Genomic DNA, 23,548 nt, shown 5'->3' on the forward strand with positions numbered 1-23,548 from the left:
AGCAGAAACTTATTAGCATAAATGAAAAACAATATTTGTCTATCAGTTGATTGTAGAACTACTGCCAGATTGTAGAAAAAGAGTCAGACAAGCCAGACATAGTCAGAGTCTTGAAGACCAGCCAATCTGATGAAAGGACCTTTCCACCCCATGATTTCAGTGCTCCTTTATCTGAGATGACTTTTATATAGGAAGGTGTGTCCAGCAGGGAGTGCTAGTTTCATTGGAATGAGTTCTTTTGTAATTGTGGCATGTTACGTAACCCAAATCTATATAGATATAACATAAAAGGTGTCACCCATCCCTAGTGACATGGCGGCAAAAAATCCTGCAGGAGAAATAACTTAGCTTTGTTTAATGTCGCCTTATTCTGCATAACAGACTAAGGAAGCCAATGACAAAACCCAGTCCAGGAGTGGGGGCCCGATGTGTAGAGTCTGTTGAGCTCGTCGGTGCAGCGGAAGGCATTTTTCAGGACCAGATGATGTTATATCCCATTCGTCCATCGGCTTCAAAAGTGTGCTGGGCAATTTTCCAATACTTTATACTCTTTCTTCACATCCGGTGCCACCCTTAGGCGAACATGCACTTCCAAACAAGGCAACGGTGCTTAAACAGTTCCATGCTGACTTAACATATAGAAAATAGTACACAGCATCTCTCAGTCTAACTGTGCACTTTCCATTTGTTTCAATCTGTCTTATGTCATACTTCTTGCCTAGCAGTTCTATGTGGGGAACCCCTGTGCTTAATCTGTCTATGTGTCAGCTGTGCATGTAAGCAGAGAAAAAGCAGATTTTATAAGATAGATTTGCACAGAGCACAGTGACATATCAAACTTATGCTTGCAGCAGGGAAACAAACATACAAAATACCATTCATAAAATTTGTGATACATGCCTTTGTTTGCTTATAAAGGAGGTTAGCAGTTTTGCCCTTTGCTTGGACAAAGAATAGCTCACAGCTGAAAGATGTAAAAACATATGATTAATAGTTCCTGAAAATTTGATCCAAAGTTTGTTTAATAAACAAAGAGAGATTGAGATGTACAGCAATTAAGATAGTCACAGCTTATAAATAAGTGAGAATTCACACAAACTCCATAACTGATTAGATTGGACAAAACAAAACATGGAAACAATAAGCAAATATTTATTATTGTTGGTAATAATTACATTTTAACAATTTCAGACATTGACACAAATAGATGAAAATACTGTGATCATTTAAAAATATTAATTTTATACTAGTTTTATATTATGTTTGGGGTCCTCAATGAAAAGATGAACCTCCGATTTCAAAAACTCAGTGTAGCATGTGAAAATAAGTAATTAAATCTAAACAGAAGCAATGAGCCTGTTTTCTTAGTATAAAATACAAGATTCTTATAGTATTTTTTCTGATCTTCATTCTTTTGTAAACAATGTCAATTGACTAACAATTTATACAAACACACATTAAAGCAGCCCACAAGAAATGCTAATAATAAAAATATGAAAAACATTTTAATTCATGATAAAAAAAATAACAACACTACAAAAAAAAATCTAGAAACACTAATAATGTAAATTTCTATAATATTACATAATGGGTGGTTGAACACCACTTTGGTGATTTAGCAAAAATTACAGTAACATGAAATAGAAAAACAATTATCAATTTCCTCCTTAACAGGCAATCTGCATTTTAAAGAGTCAAAGATCCCAACTGCACATCCACTCAAGATAGTCACATACGTGGTTGCTATAATCAAGTGAGCAAAAGGCAGCAAAGTCTTTACAAATCCCCTTCTTACGTTCTTAAAGACACACTTTACTTAATTTCTGCAAAACTGTACATTATTAAGATTAAACCGTTATATAACAGAAATGATTTTGCATTGTTGGATTTTAAAACCTAACTCAGATCGTATATAAATATGAGCACAATAGGATACATGCTACTGAATAATTATATTATTATAGCCATAATGACTGAAAATTTTTGTTCAATCAATGTAGTTATATATTAGGTATACTCAAAACTAGTAATGATAACAATGCTTAAAAAATATGGCCCTTCAAAGAAATGCATATTCAAACCTGCTTTCAATATTTCAATGCATTTCATGTTCTGTTCCTTAAAAAAAAAACAAGAAAAATAAAGATTATAAGAAAATATTTCTATTAAAATGAGAACTTTAAACAGAAGTGAATCGAATTACATAAAATTGAGCAGTGCACAGTAAAGAAATATACATACCTCAAGCGCATAACACTTTCACAGATGGGCACTTCTTGGCACTGTGCCATTTCTGTTATTACATCATTACTATTATAGGGTGGAATGGGAGGGCATGATTGGTCAGATTCTCCCCAGAAAAAGGCTTTTAGATTTTTATATTGTCCAACATATTCTCTGAAAGGAAAACAAAAGGCAATTGTCATTGTCAGTTCCCATTACTAATATATGGGGGCCATACATATAGTAATGATGGTATTATGCTTTTGTAGCAGTTGTTTATTTACTTTAATTGTTCTTTCACCACCTTTTAAACATTAAAGACAGTGGTTGACTTCATTAGGTGTCTGTAAAATAATATTACAGTACCCTCAGACTTCCAAAAGTGATATGGTACCTTTGAAATTCAGGGGAGATTATCTCCTTTAACACACTCAATAAATTAATGCTTTACAGTTCAATATGCTTATTCTGAATCCAAACTTTGTTTTTTTTTATTTTTAAAGTGGTATAGATAAAAATAGTTCTGATAGTCAGTTTAATGTTTGAAGTTCCTGGGTAGGTGAAAAATGCTCCATCAATAGGCTCCTTCATGCATGAGACTTGGGAAATTCCAAAGTTAAATCATTGCAGGATTCACTTGCCCACATATACTGGATGATCCTGCAGTTGCAAGGTAAGAGCAAGGCATCTAAAAGGTGGAAGAAAAATACACAACCACCAACTGCAGTTTTTTTTGATCTAAAAGAAAATGATGAGCAACAATTGCTGAATGCCAAGTTGTTTGAAGGTATTGATTTGTATAATTATACTTGAATCAAAAGAGATGTATTCAGGATATGAGCAACAGTATAGATCATAAACTCAAAAAAAACTGCAGTTAAATACAAGGTAGCTTACATACACAGACATATGTCATCACATTTTTACTGTACTAGACAACGTCAGTAATGTAAGTTTCTGCACAGTGTGTGCTGAGCTGTGTGTGCCCTGCTCATCCAGAATTTAATAATGCTCTGCATCAGTCAGTGTGAAGAAACTCTCTTAGTATGACATGTACACTTTTAAAAGCTATTTCAAAATTCATGTATTTTGTGAGAAACTAAAATGTTATCCTAAAGAACAACATTGACAAATTAAGACATTACTACAAAGTAGTTTCAGACATAACTAACAGTAACTTCTGTCAAACCAAAAGTATTTACAGCACTAACAAATTCACATTGGTTAAAGTAGAATATTAAAAAGGTGCAGCTGGAGTAAGCTAAAGCGCGGCTTTTTCAAACAGCATTGAGTGACAGTCTTAATCGGTATATATCTGGCTTGTTCTGAATGCTTTTCTGGATGCATTGGACAAAATACAAACAGATCTTGCTTACTGTTAAACACAGAGAATTATTTGATAACAGAAAATCTCAATTGTCATGTAAAATCCACCCTAACTAACAGTAAGTAGCACTAATTTTATGAATGTCTTTAAAAATAAAATAAACAAAAGACTTAATCACGCCTAATATTCAAAATTGCATTGTGAAATTCTCTTAAGTTGTGTGCGCTTCAGTTTATTAACACAGCAACCAACAATACATTTGTACTGCTAAAAAAATACAACTGTCCCTTAGATGCTTGTCCAGCAAAGGTAGTGAAAAATGCAATTACTGTATTGTAACACCCATTCTTAAAATTATTGGTAAGCCTCATACTCCCTACAAGTGACAATTTTCAAATCATTATTGAAGAAATCACATCTAAACTACAAATATACTGATTTCAGTTTAATGCAGTTCATTCTTGAATTGAGCTTAACATTGAGTACAAGCCCATACCATATACACTTTATTTAGAACTCTAAAGTACAACATTTGCAGAGATAAACACATATATCAAGATAAATTAGCATTAAAACAGGTATGAACATCCATGGCTAAATGGCTCTTGGGAACAATTCTAATGTGTTTTAACTCATAGATATCAATCAGTTTTGATGATGGTCCTGCATTATTCCATTTTGATACTAAATATGGTGTACTTCAGTGGTTAGCAGGGCTGGACTGGGAAGCTTATTCAGGCCGGGAACCCCAAGTCTAACCAAGGCCACACAATATGCATCAGTTTTCTTGTGCAGGCACAGACTCAAAAAACCAACAAACACCATACAACATTCAAAGATAATTTATAGTATATTATAAACTTTTAAACAATCTTCATATACAGTATAACTTTAATCACTAAAGCAACAGATGTATGCACCTCTCATCATGTCAGAGCGCGAGAAACATGCTAAGTCAAAACCAGAAACCAGAAAAGAAACCCTCCAATGTTAAACCGAAAGGATTTGTGCCCACTACAGAGCAACAACGCCTGCTTGTTATCCAGTATAATAACATTATATAATTTCACCATTAGTTTTTTCACTGGTTGCTCTGAATGCCAGGCCAGGCAGCAGGCCACCGGCAAAGCTCCCACTGATTATAAGTGTCAATCTGGCTCTGTTGGTTAGTAATGTGTCATTTTCATTGTCACCGTCCCAGGTTTATGTGCTGCATTCCAGTGTGTTGCTCTATGTGGAGAATACAGGTAGAAGAGATGAGAGGATGACAAAGCTCCAGACAACAGCACTTCCAGGTATAGAAAAAAGTTTATTTTTGGGTCACTATGACAGCACCCAAGTGATGACTGGATATGAAGGGTTGGAGTGACTGAGCAACATATATAAAAGTAACCACCTTTTGCCAAGGAAGAACTTGCACCAAACCATTTATGGGATTACTTGTTTGGAAGTGGCCACCATCAGTAGAATGCACTTAAGTGGACTTTGGGAAAACAGTGGCAGATGGGCAAATAACATAATGATTAACCCCATTCACTCTACTGTTTTTGTTTAAAAATCCAGATATTAGTCTCCATTTTCACCTTTCATTCACATTACCTCAGTGTTTCAACCTTCAAAAACAAAGACATTTTCTGAAATTTGAAAATGCTCTTCAGAGCAATATACTGCAGAAAATGGGCAGTTTTTCAAGAATGCAGACTGTAATCATGCTCTGATTTGTTTGTCCTTATTATATGCCCTTCTCTGATTGAATCCTGGTCATTATAATGTGTCTTAATACCCCACATTGAAGGAAACCATATTCCAACATAGTGTGTATAGAAAAGTTGCTTTTGGTGGCGCTTGTTCTGTTTCTTAGCTGTATGCATCGAAATGCCATTTTGTGTGGTTTGATAGCTATGTACATGCAAAAGGCAAATAATTGACTGTTTGTTACAGTATTGTGATAAATTCTGTGGCCAGCGGTTTTACCACTGTAGTCAAAAATTCAGAGTCCTGTAATATAGCTTATAAATAATTAAGTTGACAGCCTCTTGCCAATGTTTAATACTTAAGCTTGATCCAGTCAGTAAGGAAGGGCGCATTCTCCAGTAAAACTAATAGCAAGACTCTTCACGAAGTGAATGGGTGCAGAATGCAGCTGGGCTCACAAGAATACAGGACAGAGATTTGAAAGCACAATGCAATAAAGGAAAGATATAGATACATTTATTTATTTAGTCTATTGTGTTAGTTTTACAAATGTTGTTGGGAGCAAGATGCACTCAGATTGCTGCAAATTGCTTATGATCAATTTACTCACGAATGCATATGATCAATTTACTCACGAATGCACATGGAGTTGATCTTTTTTATTACTTTTATTACATTACTATACCCTTCAAGGATTTTTTTGCATCCTACATGCATGTGCAGTATAACAAACATTCACTTCATTTGCATTTTCGGTCATTTTAGTATGGATGGGGATGCTTTTGTAAACAATGTGAACAGTACAATGGGAGGAGATAATTTTTGTTTAAAAGTACCATTTTTAAAAGAAAACATAGTGGTGTAGACATAGCCTAGGTTGTACTCAACAAGATGAGTGAGATTGAACTGGTTTCCTTAATTGAACAGCACCAAGGCTGAGCACCAGTTAGTGATGATGGCACTCCAGCATGTCTTGGTTTAACAGCCATGAGGTTCTCATACTGTATATGTAGTAACATAACACCCTTTTGTAACTTTAAGATAATATTGTTTTGGGAAAATAATCCAATCAGTGTCAACTAGGAAATTTCCTATAACCAGGACCAAGGATACTCAACAGCACAGAAATCCTGGGTATTGAACTCTTATTTGGCCAGATTAAAATATGAGACTTAATTTTAACCTTTTTTATTTCATTTGTGGAATAAAGATTGTCTTTTATAGTGGAATAAATTAAATGTTAAACGTTCCTTTCCTGGTCATCTGTATACTCCACTGTGGTCACAACAGCAAACTCCACAGTAACACAAAGTCCAAAAGTAATAATAACAACAACGAAGGAACAGATGTGCAATGAAAACTCCCTACCCAAATTAAACATCAGCTATGAGTATACAACACTCACATAAAGGAAGAATCTTATCATAAATGGTGTACTTCCTATTTTGATTTTCTCACATCTGGACTGTACAACTGTGGATCCTCATTTAACCTGCTCATGAGCTGGCTTTATGGTGCCAGGTTCAGATGGTATTGTTTTATCTGCTTGTTTGACTTCTGTGCAGATAAACTCCTAAGATCACATTAATTGACTCAATTATTTCCAATCTGCACTTAGCTACAGTGAAATTAACATGGTGATGGAAATACTATTACTAGAACTAGTTTGTACAAAAATCTATAAATTTGTTTCTAACAATTCCAAAGAAAAGTCTTTATTGGTTACCTGTTGTGGCAGTTGGTGTCACTTCCTGTAAGACCAAGCTGCTATTCCTGGCCATGTGCTTAAGAATCTCTGCTATCAGTGACAAACACAGCAGTCAGTTTGACTTGTAATGTATAAATCCGAAAGGCCTTGGACTACCCAGAGGTTTAGTTTTATCAGAAACTGAGATTTTTGTTTTCCTTTACTTTGCTCCTAAATTGACAATTAATCTGTTAACTATCTACTAACTTCTGGTTGTCATCAAAAGATTCTAGGTAGTTGCCATGACAGGCACCAAGAACCATTCAGCCAAAGCTCCTTCCAGCTGCCTCCAAGTCTGGGGTCTTGAACAATGTCCATTCACAACCTATGGTCTGAACTCTCTTAAAATGCATGTAAAGCATTTCCAGAGGTGACAGCTGAATTTATCCTTTAGAGAGGCATCAGCTAGTCATTCCCAGCATTCTCTCATGTCCATTCACACTAAACCAGCTCATCACCAAATGATCATCAGCTGATAGCACAGCATGCCTCTACCTGAATGTCAATATAATTGAAAAGTTGATTACTGATGTTCAGTCCAAGGTCATGTAGTAAAAGGTACACTTATGAACAACTATGTGTTTGAACATGGTGTTTGTTATGGACAATCCATAACTAAAACAGAAATTTAATAACAATTAACTAAGTTGATTTTGATTAAAAAAGCCATTTCTCACAGTCTACAGCAATCGCAATAGTTGTTCAGTGCATATGCACAACATCTCGAAAAACTATCAAAAAATTTCTCACCTCCAGTATAGGAGAGAAACAACATCCAATCAAGAAGCTTATTATTTTTTACACTGCTGAATGATTTTCTGCTTCTTGCCCAAAGCAGAGCCAGAAGGATTTCCTGAAGCTGTGTCCATCTGTCTGGCTGAGGTCACCACAGTGATTAAAAGCTCCATATAGCCAAGACTGCAGTGGTGGCTGAGATCAGACCAAATATACCAACAGCACTGAATACTGTTGGGATATTTGCTTAACATGCCTTCTCAATTTTATATGGAAGGCATGGACAGTGCCTGAGAATTGGTAGACTAGAGTGGTCATCCTCATTTGTAAAAATGGGGACAAAAAATTGTGTTCCAGATTTTAAGGCACAACACTTTCCACCCTCCATGGGAAAGGCTAGTTTGGATTGATGAAATTATGACTCGCTCCACTATATAAATATTATCCAAAAAGACCTATTTGATTTGTATTTTGTCCTGGCCTTTCAATTATTTTCTGTAAGGAATTGAAAATTTAAATTACAAAAGGCTCTCTTTCTTTCACAACTGACAACTGTGTGGAAAGTGAAATTGCAGATGATGTTATTACATTTTATTTTTAATTTTTGCTGCATCCTTGTGTGTAGACTTTGATAAATAAATGGCAAAAGAGAGATTGCATTTTCATTTTAGAATTTTAATTTTAATTTTCTTTTTTGCAGAAAATATCTCACATTTTCAACAATGGATCAACTCTTGGTCCTCACCAGGTATTGTAGGTGGCAATGATAATTCGGTCTACTGTTGTGTTGTGAATGTGTGGAAACGTATGGAAAGTGTGTCAGAACTACAGCTATTTGGTTAGTTGATGCATGCCATTCAGTCTCTGTGTTTGCCAAGCAAAACTTGTGTTTGAACATCTGGCATTACATCTATTCAAAGTAGACGTTGGAGATCTGCAGAGAGTGTGTCTGCTCTTCTCTCCTATTCATAATTTTCATAGACAGGGTATCCAGTGATAGTTAAAGTTTGGAGAAAATTCAGTTTGTAAACCTAAGAGTTATATATTGGCTTCTTGCAGATGATGTTGGCATTGGATTTCATTAAATTGTGATCTCCTGCCTGTAGAGAAATGGTTTGCACCCAAGTGTGTTGTGGCTAGAATCACAATTAACGCCTTCAAATCAGAGGTAATAGTCCTCAGCCAGAGAAGAGTCACTAGTCTCTTTCATGTAAGGATAAGTACCTGCCCAAAGTGCAGGAGTGCAAGTATGATGAGTTCACAAGTAATGGCAAATGAGATTGTGAGACTGACAAACAAACAAATGCAGTAGCATTAGTTTTGCAGATGTTATATCAAACATATTTCAATTTACTGGTCAGTGTACTTCACTGTCGCATAATAATCAAAAGAATTTGATTGTGGCCAAAATAAGACTCCTACAGAGAACTGCTAGGAATCCTGTCCATGAGGAGGTGTGACGAGCTCAGTGTTATGACATACAAGGTTTAAGGATTATTGTTAGCAAAAGGATAACATTGGATACTAATAAAAGTCAAACAATGATAGACAAAGGACAAATTACTGAGAAAGAAAACCATAACCCAACAACCAAAACCAAAAAGGCATAAGATAAAGATTGTGAGACGAAGAGCAAAGAGTTCAAAATCAGATGATTAAAACATGGCCTAGTTTGAAGCTAACTACTACTAATAAACAAAGGTTTATGTATTCATCAAGGGATAACCTGAACGCCTGATTGCCACCATATTTATATGTAATATCACATGGTATCACAGGTGCAACTACTCTGTCACATGACCAGTAATAAGGCATCAGGTAAGTAATTAAAATCCAAGATGATGAAAATGATGACTTTTTAAACTTCAATTCAGAATGTGAAATAAACATTCATCCACTTCCCACCACTTATCCAAGATGGCGTAGTATGGGCAACAGCCTTAAAAACGAGGCCTAAATGTTCCTTCCCAGCCACACTTGCCAACTAATACTGTGGGATTAAAAGGCTTTTCTCAGGACTTTTTCTAGCACTGCTGTGTTCTTTTAGTAGCCTTAAGACAAAAACTGTACACAGTACTTCAGATGAGGCCTAACCAGTATGTTATAAAGCTTGAGCATAAGCTCCTTGGACTTGTACTCTACATATCGTACTATATACTCTAACACTCTGTTAGCCTTCTTAATGGCTTCTGAACACCGTCTAGAAGTTGATAGTGTAGCCTCCACTATGACTCCTAAATCCTTCTCGTAAGGTGTATTTTATCGATTTTCAGACCTCCCTTTGTGCATTCAAACCTAACTAATGTGCCTCCTATGTATAGTACTTTTACATTTACTTACATTAAATTTTACCTACCACAAATCTGTCGAAGCCTGTATGCTGTCCAAGTCCCTCAGTAATGATTCAACAGATTATATTATCTGCCAGTCCACCTGGCTTGGTATCATCTGTAAACTTAACCAGCTTGTTACTTATATTCCTATACAACTCATTTATATATATATTAAAAATAGCAGCAGCCCCAACACTGACCCCTGTGGAATACCACTGGTCAACCAATTCTGATAGGATTCCTCGCATCATAACCCATTGTGTCTGAGCCAATTTTGCACCCAGAGTTTGATGGCCAACCTCTCAAGTGGCACCATATCAAATTCTTCTTCTTCTTTCGGCTGCTCCCGAGGGCGGAGTGGTGGCTCTGAGGTAGGGATCTGCACTGCTAATCGGAAGGTTGCCAGTTCAAATCCCATAAATGCCAGAAGTGCCTCTACTCTGTTGGGCCCCTGAGCAAGGCCAAAACCTGCAAGTAGTTCCCTCCAACCTGCAGGGAAAAACCTGGGGGTTGGTGGCAGAATTGGCACTCCAGCCACCATAAAAAAAACCTCACACTGTTCCATTCCATCTGAACTAGTGTAGTGCTGAGGGGTCACCCTTCACATGGCTGCACTCGGGTCCTAATCTGGGATCTTGAGGTGGTTTGTCATGTGGTGGGTGCAGCAATGTGCTGTATCAGCGCATGCTCCTAACTTCTCCTCAGCCTCTTTCGGCTGCTCCAGTTAGGGGTTGCCACAGCGGATTATCTTTTTCCATGTCTTCCTGTCTTATGCATTTTGCTCTATCACAATTATCACCTGTATTTCCTCTCTCACCACATCCATAAAATAAAGATAAATAATATCATATGCTACACTTTGATCATATCCACTCTTAATGTCACCCAAATTCTGGTTTCCTCACACCTGTTCCTCTGCTTCCTGTGTCTGAGCCAATTACAATCTACAATCAACACCCTGAACTTCCACTTTTTAGTTTAATGTCTAGCTCCTCATGTGGCACCTTACGAAATGCTTTCTGAAAGTGAAGATAAAAATATTATATGCTCCAAAGTAATCATATCATTTGTTGCTTGCTCATAGAATTCCAGCATGTTGGTAAAACATGACCTCCCTCTTCTGAGCTCATGCTTTCTGCTCACTAAAACTCCTGTTATTGCCATGTGTTGCTTAATCTTATCTTTAATAATTCCTTCCATTAATTTACCTGTGATGCATGTTAACCTTATTGCTCTATAGATGCTTGGATCTGCCTGGTCACCCTTTTAATATAATGGGATAATATGTGCCATTTTCCAGTGCTTTGGAATTTCTCCAGTGTACAGTGAATTCTTAAAAATGTGCATCAAGGGTTTGTATATGTACTCACTAACCTCCTGAAGTACTCAAGGCGTAAATATTATCTGGTCCTGGAGATCTGTTTGATTTTAGCATATTTAATCAGAGAAGTACTTCTGCCTCTACGATTTCCAAAGAATGCAGTATCTCCTGTAGCAGTTAAGGCATGGAGCCACCTCTTGAACCCTCAGGTACCACTCTGATGACCAGGTGAAAGTATAATAAATCTTCTTTTTATTATAACTCTGTGCACAAAGCACTCCACACACCACACTCATATAATCAATAAAACTCTCTCTAACCAAACAATCCTCCTCGCCCAGACACGTCGCCACCCTACCTCCCAGCTCAGCTCAGTGTTCTGGGCTTCCCACAATCCTTTTATAGCCCCTGACCCGGAAGTGGTTCCTGGCCAAACCCACAAGTCCGTTTTCCTTCCGGGTCAGGGCAAACAGTCCTCTTCTTCATCCCGGGAGCACGTCGCTTCCTCCAGTCACGTGACTGTGACGCACTCCCGGGTTATAGGGCACGCAAGAGCCCACTAGCCCCCCTACAGCGACTCCCGGTGGCCCCCAAGGTATCCAGCAGGGCTGTGCGTATAAACTACAGAGTCCATGAGGCCCTGCTGGAAGTCGGGGCACCATCATGCAGTCCGGAGGGCTCCTCCTAGCGGCCTGGGGGTGGCGACTGGAATCCATAGCCGGTCATCCATCACACTCCTTAGTAGTCCGTTTTATTGCTGGGATGTTATCCACTTCCTCACATGTGAGGAAGAAAAATGTGAGTTTAGAGCATCTACTATTTTAACCGTCTGTATTTTTTAATCCCCTTTACAATTCCTGATGTACTTCTCCTCCTCTTTGATTGTTCTTTTACTACTAAAATACTGAGAGAATCTGTTTGAGTCATTTTTTGCCTTATCTGCTATACTCCTCCCTTAGCCTTTAAGACTACCTAATATCCTTCTTAACACTAGAATCCCTGAAGCCTATTAAAATATTCATAATGCTGGGCCACCTTAAGTTCCCTCGCACCTTCTCATCAGCGTCTTTGTTTTGCAAATGTGTCAATAAGCACAAGCAGCAAGCAGCCAGCTATCCCATCTCCCACCCATTGAAGTCAGTTGCAAAATTCACACAGCTGAAGTCTCTTTATTTGGGAGTCAGCCATCTGAAATTGTATAGGGTAAATAATACATCGTTATTTGGAATACATTCAGTACTGTGCAAAAGTTTTAGGCAGGTGTGAAAAAATGCTGTAAACAAAGAATGCTTTCAGAAATATAAATAATGATTGTTTATTGTTATCAAGTTACAAAATGCAAAGTGAGCGAACAAAAGAAAAATCTAAATCAAATCAATATTTGGTGTTACTACCTTTTGCCTTCAAACCAGCATCAATTCTTATAGGTACACTTGCACAAAGTCAGGGATTTTGTAGGATTATAGTCGGGTGTATGATCAACCAATTAAACCAAACAGGTGCTAATGATCATCAATGTCACACGTAGGTTGAAACACAGTCATTAACTGAAACAGAAACAGCTGTGTAGGAGGCTTAAAACTGGGTGAGGAACATCCAAACTCTGCTACCAAGGTGAGGTTGTGGAAGACAGTTTCATGTCATAGCAAGATTGAGCACAGCAACAAGACACAAGGTAGTTATACTGCATCAGCAAGGTCTCTCCCAGACAAAGATTTCAAAGCAGACTGGGGTTTCAAGATGTGCTGTTCAAGCTCTTTTGAAAAAGCACAAAGAAACGGGCAACATTGAGGATCGTTGACGCAGTGGTCAGCCAAGGAAACTTAGTGCAGCAGACGAAAGACACATCAAGCTTATTACCCTTCGAAATCGGAAGATGTCCAGCAGTGCCATCAGCTCAGAACTGGCAGAAACCAGTGGGACCCAGGTACACCCATCTACTGTCTGGAGAAGTCTGGCCAGAAGTGGTCTTCATGGAAGAGTTGCAGCCAAAAAGCCATACCTCCGACATGGAAACAAGGCCAAGCGACTCATGTATGCACGAAAACATAGGAACTGGGGTGCAGAAAAATGGCAGCAGGTGCTCTGGACTGATGAGTCAAACTTTGAAATATTTGGCTGTAGCAGAAGGCAGTTTGTTCGTTGAAGGGCTGGAGAGCGGTACAATAATGAGTGTCTGCAGGCAACAGTGAAGCATGGTGGAGGTTCCTTGAATGTTTGGGGCTGCATTTCTGCAAATGGAGTTGGAGATTTGGTCAGGATTAATGGTGTTCTCAATGCTGAGAAATACAGGCAGATACTTATCCATCATGCAATACCATCAGGGAGGCGTATGATTGGCCCCAAATTTATTCTGCAGCAGGACAATGACCCCAAACATACAGCCAAAGTCATTAAGAAGTATCTTCAGCGTAAAGAAGAACAAGAAGTCCTGGAAGTGATGGTATGGCCCCCACAGAGCCCTGATCTCAACATCATCGAGTATGTCTGGGATTACATGAAGAGACAGAAGGATGTGATGAAGCCTACATCCACAGAAGATCTGTGGTTACTTCTCCAAGATGTTTGGAACAACCTACCAGCCGAGTTCCTACAAAAACTGTGTGCAAGTGCACCTAGAAGAACTGATGCTGTTTTGAAGGCAAAGGGTGGTCACACCAAATATTGATTTGAATTAGATTTCTCTTTTGTTCATTCACTGCATTTTGTTGATTGATGAAAATAAATGATTAACGCTTCCATTTTTGAAGGCATTCTTTGTTTACAGCATTTTTTCACACCTGCCTAAAACTTTTGCACAGTACTGTATATTTCATGTGTGTTCCATGTCTACAACGATCTGTGTAAATGTAGGATGACAGGAAATGCAAGGCAAGAAATGCTAAACACATAACTAAAACAGAGTTTTTTTCATGTTATAGAAATAATGATAAAATGTTGACATGAAGTGTATAATGTGTGAAGACTGAAGTCCAAATATCAAATACACAATTTCACAAAATGCTTTATTCAAGAATATTACCGAAGAAAACGAAATTATTCAATTTACATGTTGCTGTCAATGTGTAAAGATTGAAGCCCAAATATCAATCAACAGAAAAGAGTCTTGTCCGCTAATGCAGAGGTAAGAACTGTTGCCTCATAATCAAGAGGTTGTGGGTTCAGTCCTGGGTCCTTCCTGCATTTACTGTTTCGAGTAGTGATCTACTATTATTATTACTATTATATAATAAAAACATACATTTGATTTGAGTCTGTAACAGCCGGTGTAACTTTTTGCTACTTGTAAAAGATATCACTGAAGGGATATAAGCAGACACACAAATGCTGGTGAATCAGATCTTCTTGGTATATTGCTGTCACTTAAATTTTTTTATTCAGTTTTATTCTTGAATAAAAGCACACATTTTGTTTTACATTTGTAAAAGTATTTATTTTATATTACAGTAACCACCTGAATGACATAAGATCTGTGTCTGCCTCTCTCACTCTCACATACATATTTTACCCTCTAAGAGTGGTCCATAGTGAGCCAGATCCCTAGAAAATGATCACAAAATCAAAAATCAAAAATAACATCATATTCATAATTGCTGACCTTGAAACAGTCTAAAATGATACCCCACATGCTTATGTGTGAAATTTGTTATTTTGAACCTTTTGGGAGTGCCTATTAAGGGTTAGAACCCCCAGTAAAGAATCAGGAATTCATGATCATACCAAATTCATGATCAGCATCCTCGAAATACCATAAAACCACACTCCACATGCATACAGTGCATCCGGAAAGTATTCACAGCGCATCACTTTTTCCACATTTTGTTATGTTACAGCCTTATTCCAAAATGGATTAAATTAATTTTTTTCCTCAGAATTCTACACACAACACCCCATAATGACAGCGTGAAAAAAGTTTACTTGAGATTTTTGGAAATTTATTAAAAATAAAAAAATTGAGAAAGCACATGTACATAAGTATACACAGCCTTTGTCATGAAGCTCAAAATTGAGCTCAGGTGCATCCTGTTTCCCCTTATCATCGTTGAGATGTGTTTGCAGCTTAATTGGAGTCCACCTGTGGTAAATTCAGTTTATTGGACATGATTTGGAAAGGCACACACCTGTCTAGATAAGGTCCCACAGTTGACAGTTCATGTCAGAGCACAAGCCAAGCATGAAGTCAAAGGAATTGTCTGTAGACCTCCGAGACAGGATTGTCTCGAGGCACAAATCTGGGGAAGGTTACAGAAAAATTTCTGCTGCTTTGAAGGTCCCAATGAGCACAGTGGCCTCCATCATCCATAAGTGGAAGAAGTTCGAAACCACCAGGACTCTTCTTAGAGCTGGCCGGCCATCTAAACTGAGCGATCGGGGGAGAAGGGCCTTAGTCAGGGAGGTGACCAAGAACCCGATGGTCACTCTGTCAGAGCTCCAGAGGTCCTCTGTGGAGAGAGGAGAACCTTCCAGATGGACAACCGTCTCTGCAGCAATCCACCAATCAAGTATGTATGGTAGAGTGGCCAGACGGAAGCCACTCCTTAGTAAAAGGCACATAGAAGCCCGCCTGGAGTTTGCCAAAAGGCACCTGAAGGACTCTCAGACCATGAGAAAGAAAATTCTCTGGTCTGATGAGACAAAGATTGAACTCTTTGGTGTGAATGCCAGGCGTCACGTTTGGAGGAAACCAGGCACCGCTCATCACCAGGCCAATACCATCCGTACAGTGAAGCATGGTGGTGGCAGCATCATGCTGTGGGGATGTTTTTCAGCAGCAGGGACTGGGAGACTAGTCAGGATAAAGAGAAAGATGACTGCAGCAATGTACAGAGATATCCTGGATGAAAACCTTCTCCAGAGTGCTCTTAACCTCAGACTGGGGCGACGGTTCATCTTTCAGCAGGACAACGACCCTAAGCACACAGCCAAGATATCAAAGGAGTGGCTTCAGGACAACTCTGTGAATGTCCTTGAGTGGCCCAGCCAGAGCCCAGACTTGAATCTGATTGAACATCTCTGGAGAGATCTTAAAATGGCTGTGCACCGACGCTTCCCATCCAACCTGATGGAGCTTGAGAGGTGCTGCAAAGAGGAATGGGCGAAACTGGCCAAGGATAGGTGTGCCAAGCTTGTGGCATCATATTCAAAAAGACTTGAGGCTCTAATTGCTGCCAAAGGTGCATCGACAAAGTATTGAGCAAAGGCTGTGAATACTTATGTACAGTACATGTGATTTCTCAATTTTTTTATTTTTAATAAATTTGCAAAAACCTCAAGTAAACTTTTTTCTGAGGAAAAAAATGAATTTAATCCATTTTGGAATAAGGCTGTAACATAACAAAATGTGGAAAAAGTGATGCACTGTGAATACTTTCCGGATGCACTGTATATTATCAATCCCAATTTTTTCAAGGTTTTGTGAAAAGGAGTAACTTTGACCCCTCGAATCCCATTAGGGGATGAACCCCTGGGGCTGGTTGATGTGACCTGCATAAAACCACACTCCACATGCATACAGTGTCTTTATCATAAGGATGTACTTTTTCTGCAAAAAATATGGTTAAAAAATTACCAGCAAATTAGGGGTTTTTGGGTCTAGAGTAGAATCGTCAAAAGTATTGAAATATCAACAAATATCAATTTAAAATTTGATATCAGTTCTACTGTCTACCATACAAATGCACTTCCATTTCACCATGACTTGTGTTGGAGCCCTGTTTCCATCCACTCAAAAGTATTAATAAGTTAATAAAAGGCCCTGGACAAAAAAAAACTGAAGTGATTTCAAAGTGTTTGTAAATAATTCTTATGAACACAAAAAGTAAATTAATAAATGTAACAAATATTCTTTTACAATTTACAGTTGTTCTGCTTGTGACCTAATTCTAGGTGTTAATATTTTAAAATTTTCAGAATCATTTAACTACTGGTTGGTCATTGTCTTAATCCAGTGAATATAATGGTGTAGTCTCTAAATGTGTGATGTCAGTGATTCTACAAACCAATTTCAGGATTCTCAAAACCTAATTCCTTCAAACTCACTAACACCAAAAGCACATCCAAAGGAGTTAACAGAAACTGGAACATCCTTTTATAATTTTTAATTTCTTGCTGCAAACGTGAATGTCAGATATTGGGTATGGAGTCTGGAGACCATGCTCCAGCTGTTTAGCTACCTCACTTACAGACTGTTCACCAAGTACACCAATCTGTGAAAGAGATTGCATCTCTGGAGGTATGTTGTAGAGCTCAGATGTAACCTGAATTTCCAGGCAGCATGGGTCAGAAGAGTAAACAAATACATGGCAACAAGCAAGCAAATAACCAAAGTATAAGAGTCAGAAGAGCACATACAATGAAGAACTCAAATCTAGACAAAGAGCAGTATACATGTTAAACAATAGCTCAGCTGAATCCTTGATCTTAGCATAAATACAGTTTTCTTTAATGTGTATATCATAGGGGTGGCTGTGTTGGTATGTCTTCTCTCTGGTCATCTATCACACAAACCGCACAGTTGACAGAAGTACCCCTATCTACCATCCATCCATCCATTGTCTAACCCGCTGAATCCGAACACAGGGTCACGGGGGTCTGCTGGAGCCAATCCCAGCCAACACAGGGCACAAGGCAGGGAACCAATCCTGGGCAGGGTGCCAACCCACCGCAGGACACACACAAACACACCCACACACCAAGCACACACTAGGGCCAATTTAGAATTGCCAATCCACCTAACCTGCATGTCTTTGGACTGTGGGAGGAAACCGGAGCGCCCGGAGGAAACCCACGCAGACACGGGGAGAACATGCAAACTCCACGCAGGGAGGACCCGGGAAGCGAACCCGGGTCTCCTAACTGCGAGGCAGCAGCGCTACCACTGCGCCACCATGCCGCCCACCCCTATCTACCTAGATTGTAAAAATTTGTGGAAACAAAATGATGGGTTTTGTACTATAATATGACAGACAGCAAAAATGCTCTCATTGGGGGAAAAAAAAGTTTTTTGGGGTTTTTTTTGGAGTATAGTAAAAAGAGACAAACAACTGTTTTTGGGCAACATAAGAACAAAAAATAACAAAAAAAAAAAACAAAAACAAAAATTATCCCACACCTCCAGTCCCCAAGACGGCCGACTAAACAGAAACAATAAAAAGTCAATGGATAAATTGGCACATACACACATTCTATGCAGAAGCATGTGGAAAAGTAAGGAAAAAAAGAACACAGAACACAGACCTCAGCTACAATTAGAAAAACTGGAAAGTGGAAGGGGTAAGTTGCCTAGATTGAAGAGAATGGAACATTTCTAGCCCTGACTCATCAAATGTACAGTATCTCCCAACACAGACAGATATACCAGACTGAAGCCAAGGGGAGTAGGCAATATTTAGGACAGAATTCCAGAATAAAGGAGTGTGAAGGTGCCATCTTGGCAGCAGATCCATCAATTTTTCAACATGTCTACATGTCTGAAGGACATAAGATACAAACAACAGGATAAATTTTATTAGAAAGAAATGGAAATAACTTTGAGCAAAGGGGGAAGATATATTTTATTTATATGTGAAACCAGGAAGGAGGATGCTAAGCAAGGCAGACTCAGCTCCAGACTGGCCTTACTGTAAAGGCAAGGTGGTATATTTCAAAATTTGGGTTGGACACAACCCAATCTGATATGTCATGGCTCATAGTGGATTGCTTAATAGATGGTTTTGTGTGCCTCGAAAGGAATGAAGGCATAAGGGACTTAACACATTGCTAATACTTAGGAGGGGAAGAAAGAGGGAGTATTGAGTTTACAGTGTTAATTGTAGGGAGCAAATTAATTTTAAGTCTGGATTGGAATTAGAGGGGAATGTGAGACCAACAGGAATTGGGGTTTCTGACATGCTTAAGAACACAATGAAAGTTGTCATAGATGTTCAGTCCCAGGTATCTAAAACATGCCATCCAAGGACTGAGCAAGGAGAATGTAGAGAGATGAAATTTAGTGGGAAAAGCACATATTTAGACCAGTTAATCTTATTATCAGATGGGGCTTAATAGACATTAAACAATATGAGGCCATTGAGGATATGGGGGTTATCAGGAAGGGAATTACCAAGGTAGAGTAGAACATCATCAGCATAAAATGAAACTTTTTTGGGTATATCTTTAATCAACATGGACTGATATTGCCTGAATTGTGGAGAGCTTCTGCCAGAGGTTCTAATGAGAGAATAAAGAGAAAAAGAAAAAGAGGACAGCCCTGTCTAGCTCTTTGAAAAACATGAAAAAGGGTAGAAATGTTGGTAATAGTAAGGAGGAATGAAGAGAGGGAAGAATAAAAGCTATGTTAATAAAGCCAGGACCAAAGCCTATTCTACCCCTGGACTTTCCACAAAAAGAAACAACTCATCCTGTCAAATGCCTTTTATGTGTCAAAGGAAGAGATAGAAGTAGGCAAATAAAGAGAAACATGCAAGACGTGCAACAAGCAGCAAATATTGTCAGTTGCATAATGGCTCTTGATAAAACCTGTTTACTCAGAATAAATCAGTTTTTCAAATTACTATCCAAGAATGAGCACCATTGCCAACAACTAGACATCAGAATTCATCAGTGATAATGGGAGATAGCAGGAGGAATTGTTGTGGTCTTTACCTTGTTTATGTAACAGGGTAATAAGAGCCAAATTAAATGAAAAGTTGAGGTGGGAGGAAGAAATTGCATAATTAAGCATCTGGAAGAGTGGGCTTGTCTGCTTCCAAAAAAGCAGACAAAATCTCAGAGGGCAACCCATCAGGCCCCAGAGATTTTCCCAGAACACCACTTCTTGGCTCATTAAGTGAAAGGAGAACATCCAGAGCAGAGGCCTCTAATTTTAGAAATTGGAATTGTGGGGGGTGGGTGGGGGTTTGGGGGTGCTGAAGAGATCAGCTCAGACAATTTATTATAATTTGTTTTAATAATAATTTTGTCTGGGTTAGAAGTAGGAGACCCATCCTTGGTTTCAATGGACAAAATTGTAGCGAATGTATCACATTTCTGAAGCCTGAGAGCCAGTAGTTTACTGGGTCTAAATCTGGAAACACAGTACGATACCCTGTTGTGATAAAACAGAAGCAGTACATGATGCAACAGCAGAGCCTTTAATTTAGCCCTTGTTTTGGAAATACAGATTTCATGCCCATTGTCCACCACACAGGGGTAAAGCTCTCTAAAAGCAAGAGACAATTTTCAAGATCGGAGATCTTTTGACAAGATCCACATGCCAAGCCAGGGTAATAGCAGCAGCACAAAGTAAACAATTAACAACCGTCCAGTAAAAGGCAGGGTCTTGAGCTAACCCAACATTGATACAAAATGAATTTTTCAAGGTTAGGAGCCAAATAAGCAATGAACTTAGGATTCTGAAGTAAAGATTAATTCAGTTTCCATCATGGTAAACAGGAAATCATAAAGGACAAAACTTCTGTAAAATAGTACACTTATAATCAGACAGACAGGAGGAGAGGAGAACAGCATCAATAACAGCAAACACCAGAGAGTGAGAAGCAAAAATGTAATTGATGCAAGACTGAGGCTTAAACAGATATGAAAACAAGCATACTCTTTAATAGAGGGGTTAACAGAGAGGTTGATAATAATCAACTGCATTAAGATCAACAACACATTTACTCAAACTGTAAGTTAAAAGGGGAAGCCAATGTCCCTGAAAAGTAGATGATTTATCCATCACTGGGTCAAGTGTAGCATTGGTATCTCTGCCAATAACAAACTCAAAGTCAAGGTGTATAAGAATGTAACTGGCCAAGTCTTGGAAAAAAGGGCCATAAAATATCTGACGAAGTTATCCAGTGAAAAGATTGTAAATGTGTCCCAGGGTTACCCCATGCCTTGTCCCTGTACTTGCAAAGTCCTCAAATACCTTTCAATACAGTAGTACCCAGGGTGAGAAATAAACTTCGGGCTATATCTTATGAACTTACAACCACTGTTGCCAATACCCTCTAGTGCATGCATGTAAAGAAAACAGAGAATAAAAATAAAATATTGATAGAATCTTACGGGTATGCAGGATATATGGGTGTGCAGTGCCTGGATCTTGTTTTTCTTGATTCTGCTCCACATGGAGGCTCACAGAACCCCCAGTTACTCCATTCTGACCATTTTCCTTCCACTGTAACAGAAGAAAAGAATTATTTGAATTAAACTGAATATTATATATCATATGCTGCATTTTGTACAGTGTAACATAAGAGGTAAGAATTAATACATTGTAACCATGTTTCATAAGGCATAATACAATTACAGTTTCTGTTTACAAAAATTAAATAATCAAATTTAAAGCCTGACACTAAGGAAGTCATCAAATAACAAAGAGAAATAATTTATAGGTTTATAATTGTATTGAAAACAAAATTAGAAATTAATTGCCATTTTCCTTATAATAAAGAGTGTTGTAGCAGTTATTTTTGTATAGGCAGAAAATGTAAAGAGAGAATAATATACACAAAGCAGTAACAGAATAAGTTCTGAAGTTAATCAATGTTTAATTACTGCTTTTCCAAGGTATTCAAAGACTAATCTAGCTGGGTTGTAAATGTCTGATCCAGTTATTGGTGCATTTTTGTGATTCTGAAATAGACAGAGACACCCAGCTCCAGAGGTTGAGGACAATGCTAGAATTGTTTGACAGCTTTGTCAGCTGTATAGGATTCAAAAATCCCTAACCACTCCTTATCACCCCGAAGGAAATGGTGAGTGTGAAGGCTTCAATTGCAAATTGACATGATTTTCTTTGTACATGTCCCCTGATCAAAAGAAGAATTAGACAGTATATCTTCTTCAAATAGTTTTTGCATATAACATCTCAGTTTATCAGTCAACAGGTGTATCACCATATTTTTATTGCATGGTAGAGAACTTAAGTTTCCTGTAGACTTTCTTTCAGGGAATCTCATGGAACTGGAGAATGGACCAGTGGAATACTGGATTAAGGACATTGAAGAAAGCATGGAAGTGGACTATTGGTCAATAAGAGCAAGACTGATGGCAGCAGTGCCGTGACAAAGTAGGTATTAAAATGAGAATGTAAAGGAAGACTGGTTTTGTGAAGGTGATTTGGTATATCTGCAGGATCACAATGTGTGGGGTCAGAATAAAAATCCATGATGTGTGGAGCTCAGTGGTGTATGAAGTGGTAAAGTTGCCTGCAAATGGAATATTGTATGCTGTTTCACCAGTAGTTAGAACAACGAGTTGATCCTCAGATGGAAAGTGATGAAAATATGTACAAAATAACAATGCAGCAAAGAGCTATAAGGAAGCTAAGTAAAGGTTTTGATTCTAAACTGAAGACTTTAAATCTGTTTCTTGGAGAGACGTTGGACTGGATTAAGGAAACATGTTGAAATAAAAGTTTCTCCAAGCTTCTCCAAGTTTCTTCCAATTCTGCAAACCAAATACTCTTAGATCAATTCAATGACTACAGATTTACTGACAATTTCACTCCAGCCAACAATGTCTCTCAAGTTTCGGTAAAAACTAAAAGTTGAGCAAGTTCAGCAGGTACCTCAGTTAGGGTCCTCAGGGCACAAGAGGCAGCGCACGCAGTACTGCTTTCCCACACTTCAGCCATAAAAAGGCAGCAGACTCTAGATTTGAAAGAGGCACAGCTGAGAGCCAAAGAAGGACAGCTAAAGGCTAAATGAGATCAGCTGGCTCTAGAGGCAGCAATCGCACAATCACAGAATCCAATGCAGAACTGAGAGCTCTTAAAGGACGCAGTCATATTCCAAGTAAACCAATCTCCTATAAGTGTTCACGAAATACCAGATGAGAGGAATGAAGTGCCATATGATGCAGGTATTTGTAGTTATTTGTATACTAATGAAAGTAAATATGAACCTCACCAAGAACATTATGAACAGCAAAAGAAGGCACAAGTACCTTATGTACCTTACAGAAAGATCCCAGTATTTGATGGTGACCCAATCAACTATGCAAACTTTGTTAAAGCATTTGACCATGCTGTGGATGTAATGATGGAGAACCCCCAAGATTAATTAGACTTATTAGCACAATTTACCAAAGGATCACCCCATGAAGTTGTTAAAGGCTGTACATACCTGCCACCGGCGGAAGGCTACCTAAAGGCCAGGAAGAAGCTTGAAAGCTCTTAT

The 23,548-nt window shown here is 38.4% G+C and overlaps 1 protein-coding gene across 2 annotated transcripts in view; it reads right to left on the reverse strand.

Moving 5' to 3' along the window:
• Positions 1–1,132: 1,132 nt before the first annotated feature.
• The window catches only part of LOC114660746 (properdin-like), a 123,661-nt gene continuing 101,245 nt past the window's right edge, over positions 1,133–23,548 (reverse strand). The window contains exons 8-10 of one of the 2 annotated variants that reach the window (XM_028813643.2): positions 21,432–21,543; positions 2,242–2,397; positions 1,133–2,112 (exon numbers count right to left, since the gene is read on the reverse strand). In XM_028813643.2, the coding sequence (XP_028669476.2) occupies positions 2,106–2,112; positions 2,242–2,397; positions 21,432–21,543 (275 nt within the window). In that variant the 3' untranslated portion in view covers positions 1,133–2,105. Of the gene's footprint in view, positions 2,119–2,241; positions 2,398–21,431; positions 21,544–23,548 lie in introns of both variants that reach the window. The other variant, XM_028813642.2, reaches the window with a different exon arrangement.

This window comes from Erpetoichthys calabaricus, chromosome 11 (assembly GCF_900747795.2).
Source record: "Erpetoichthys calabaricus chromosome 11, fErpCal1.3, whole genome shotgun sequence".
Classification (NCBI taxonomy): Eukaryota; Metazoa; Chordata; class Cladistia; order Polypteriformes; family Polypteridae; genus Erpetoichthys; species Erpetoichthys calabaricus.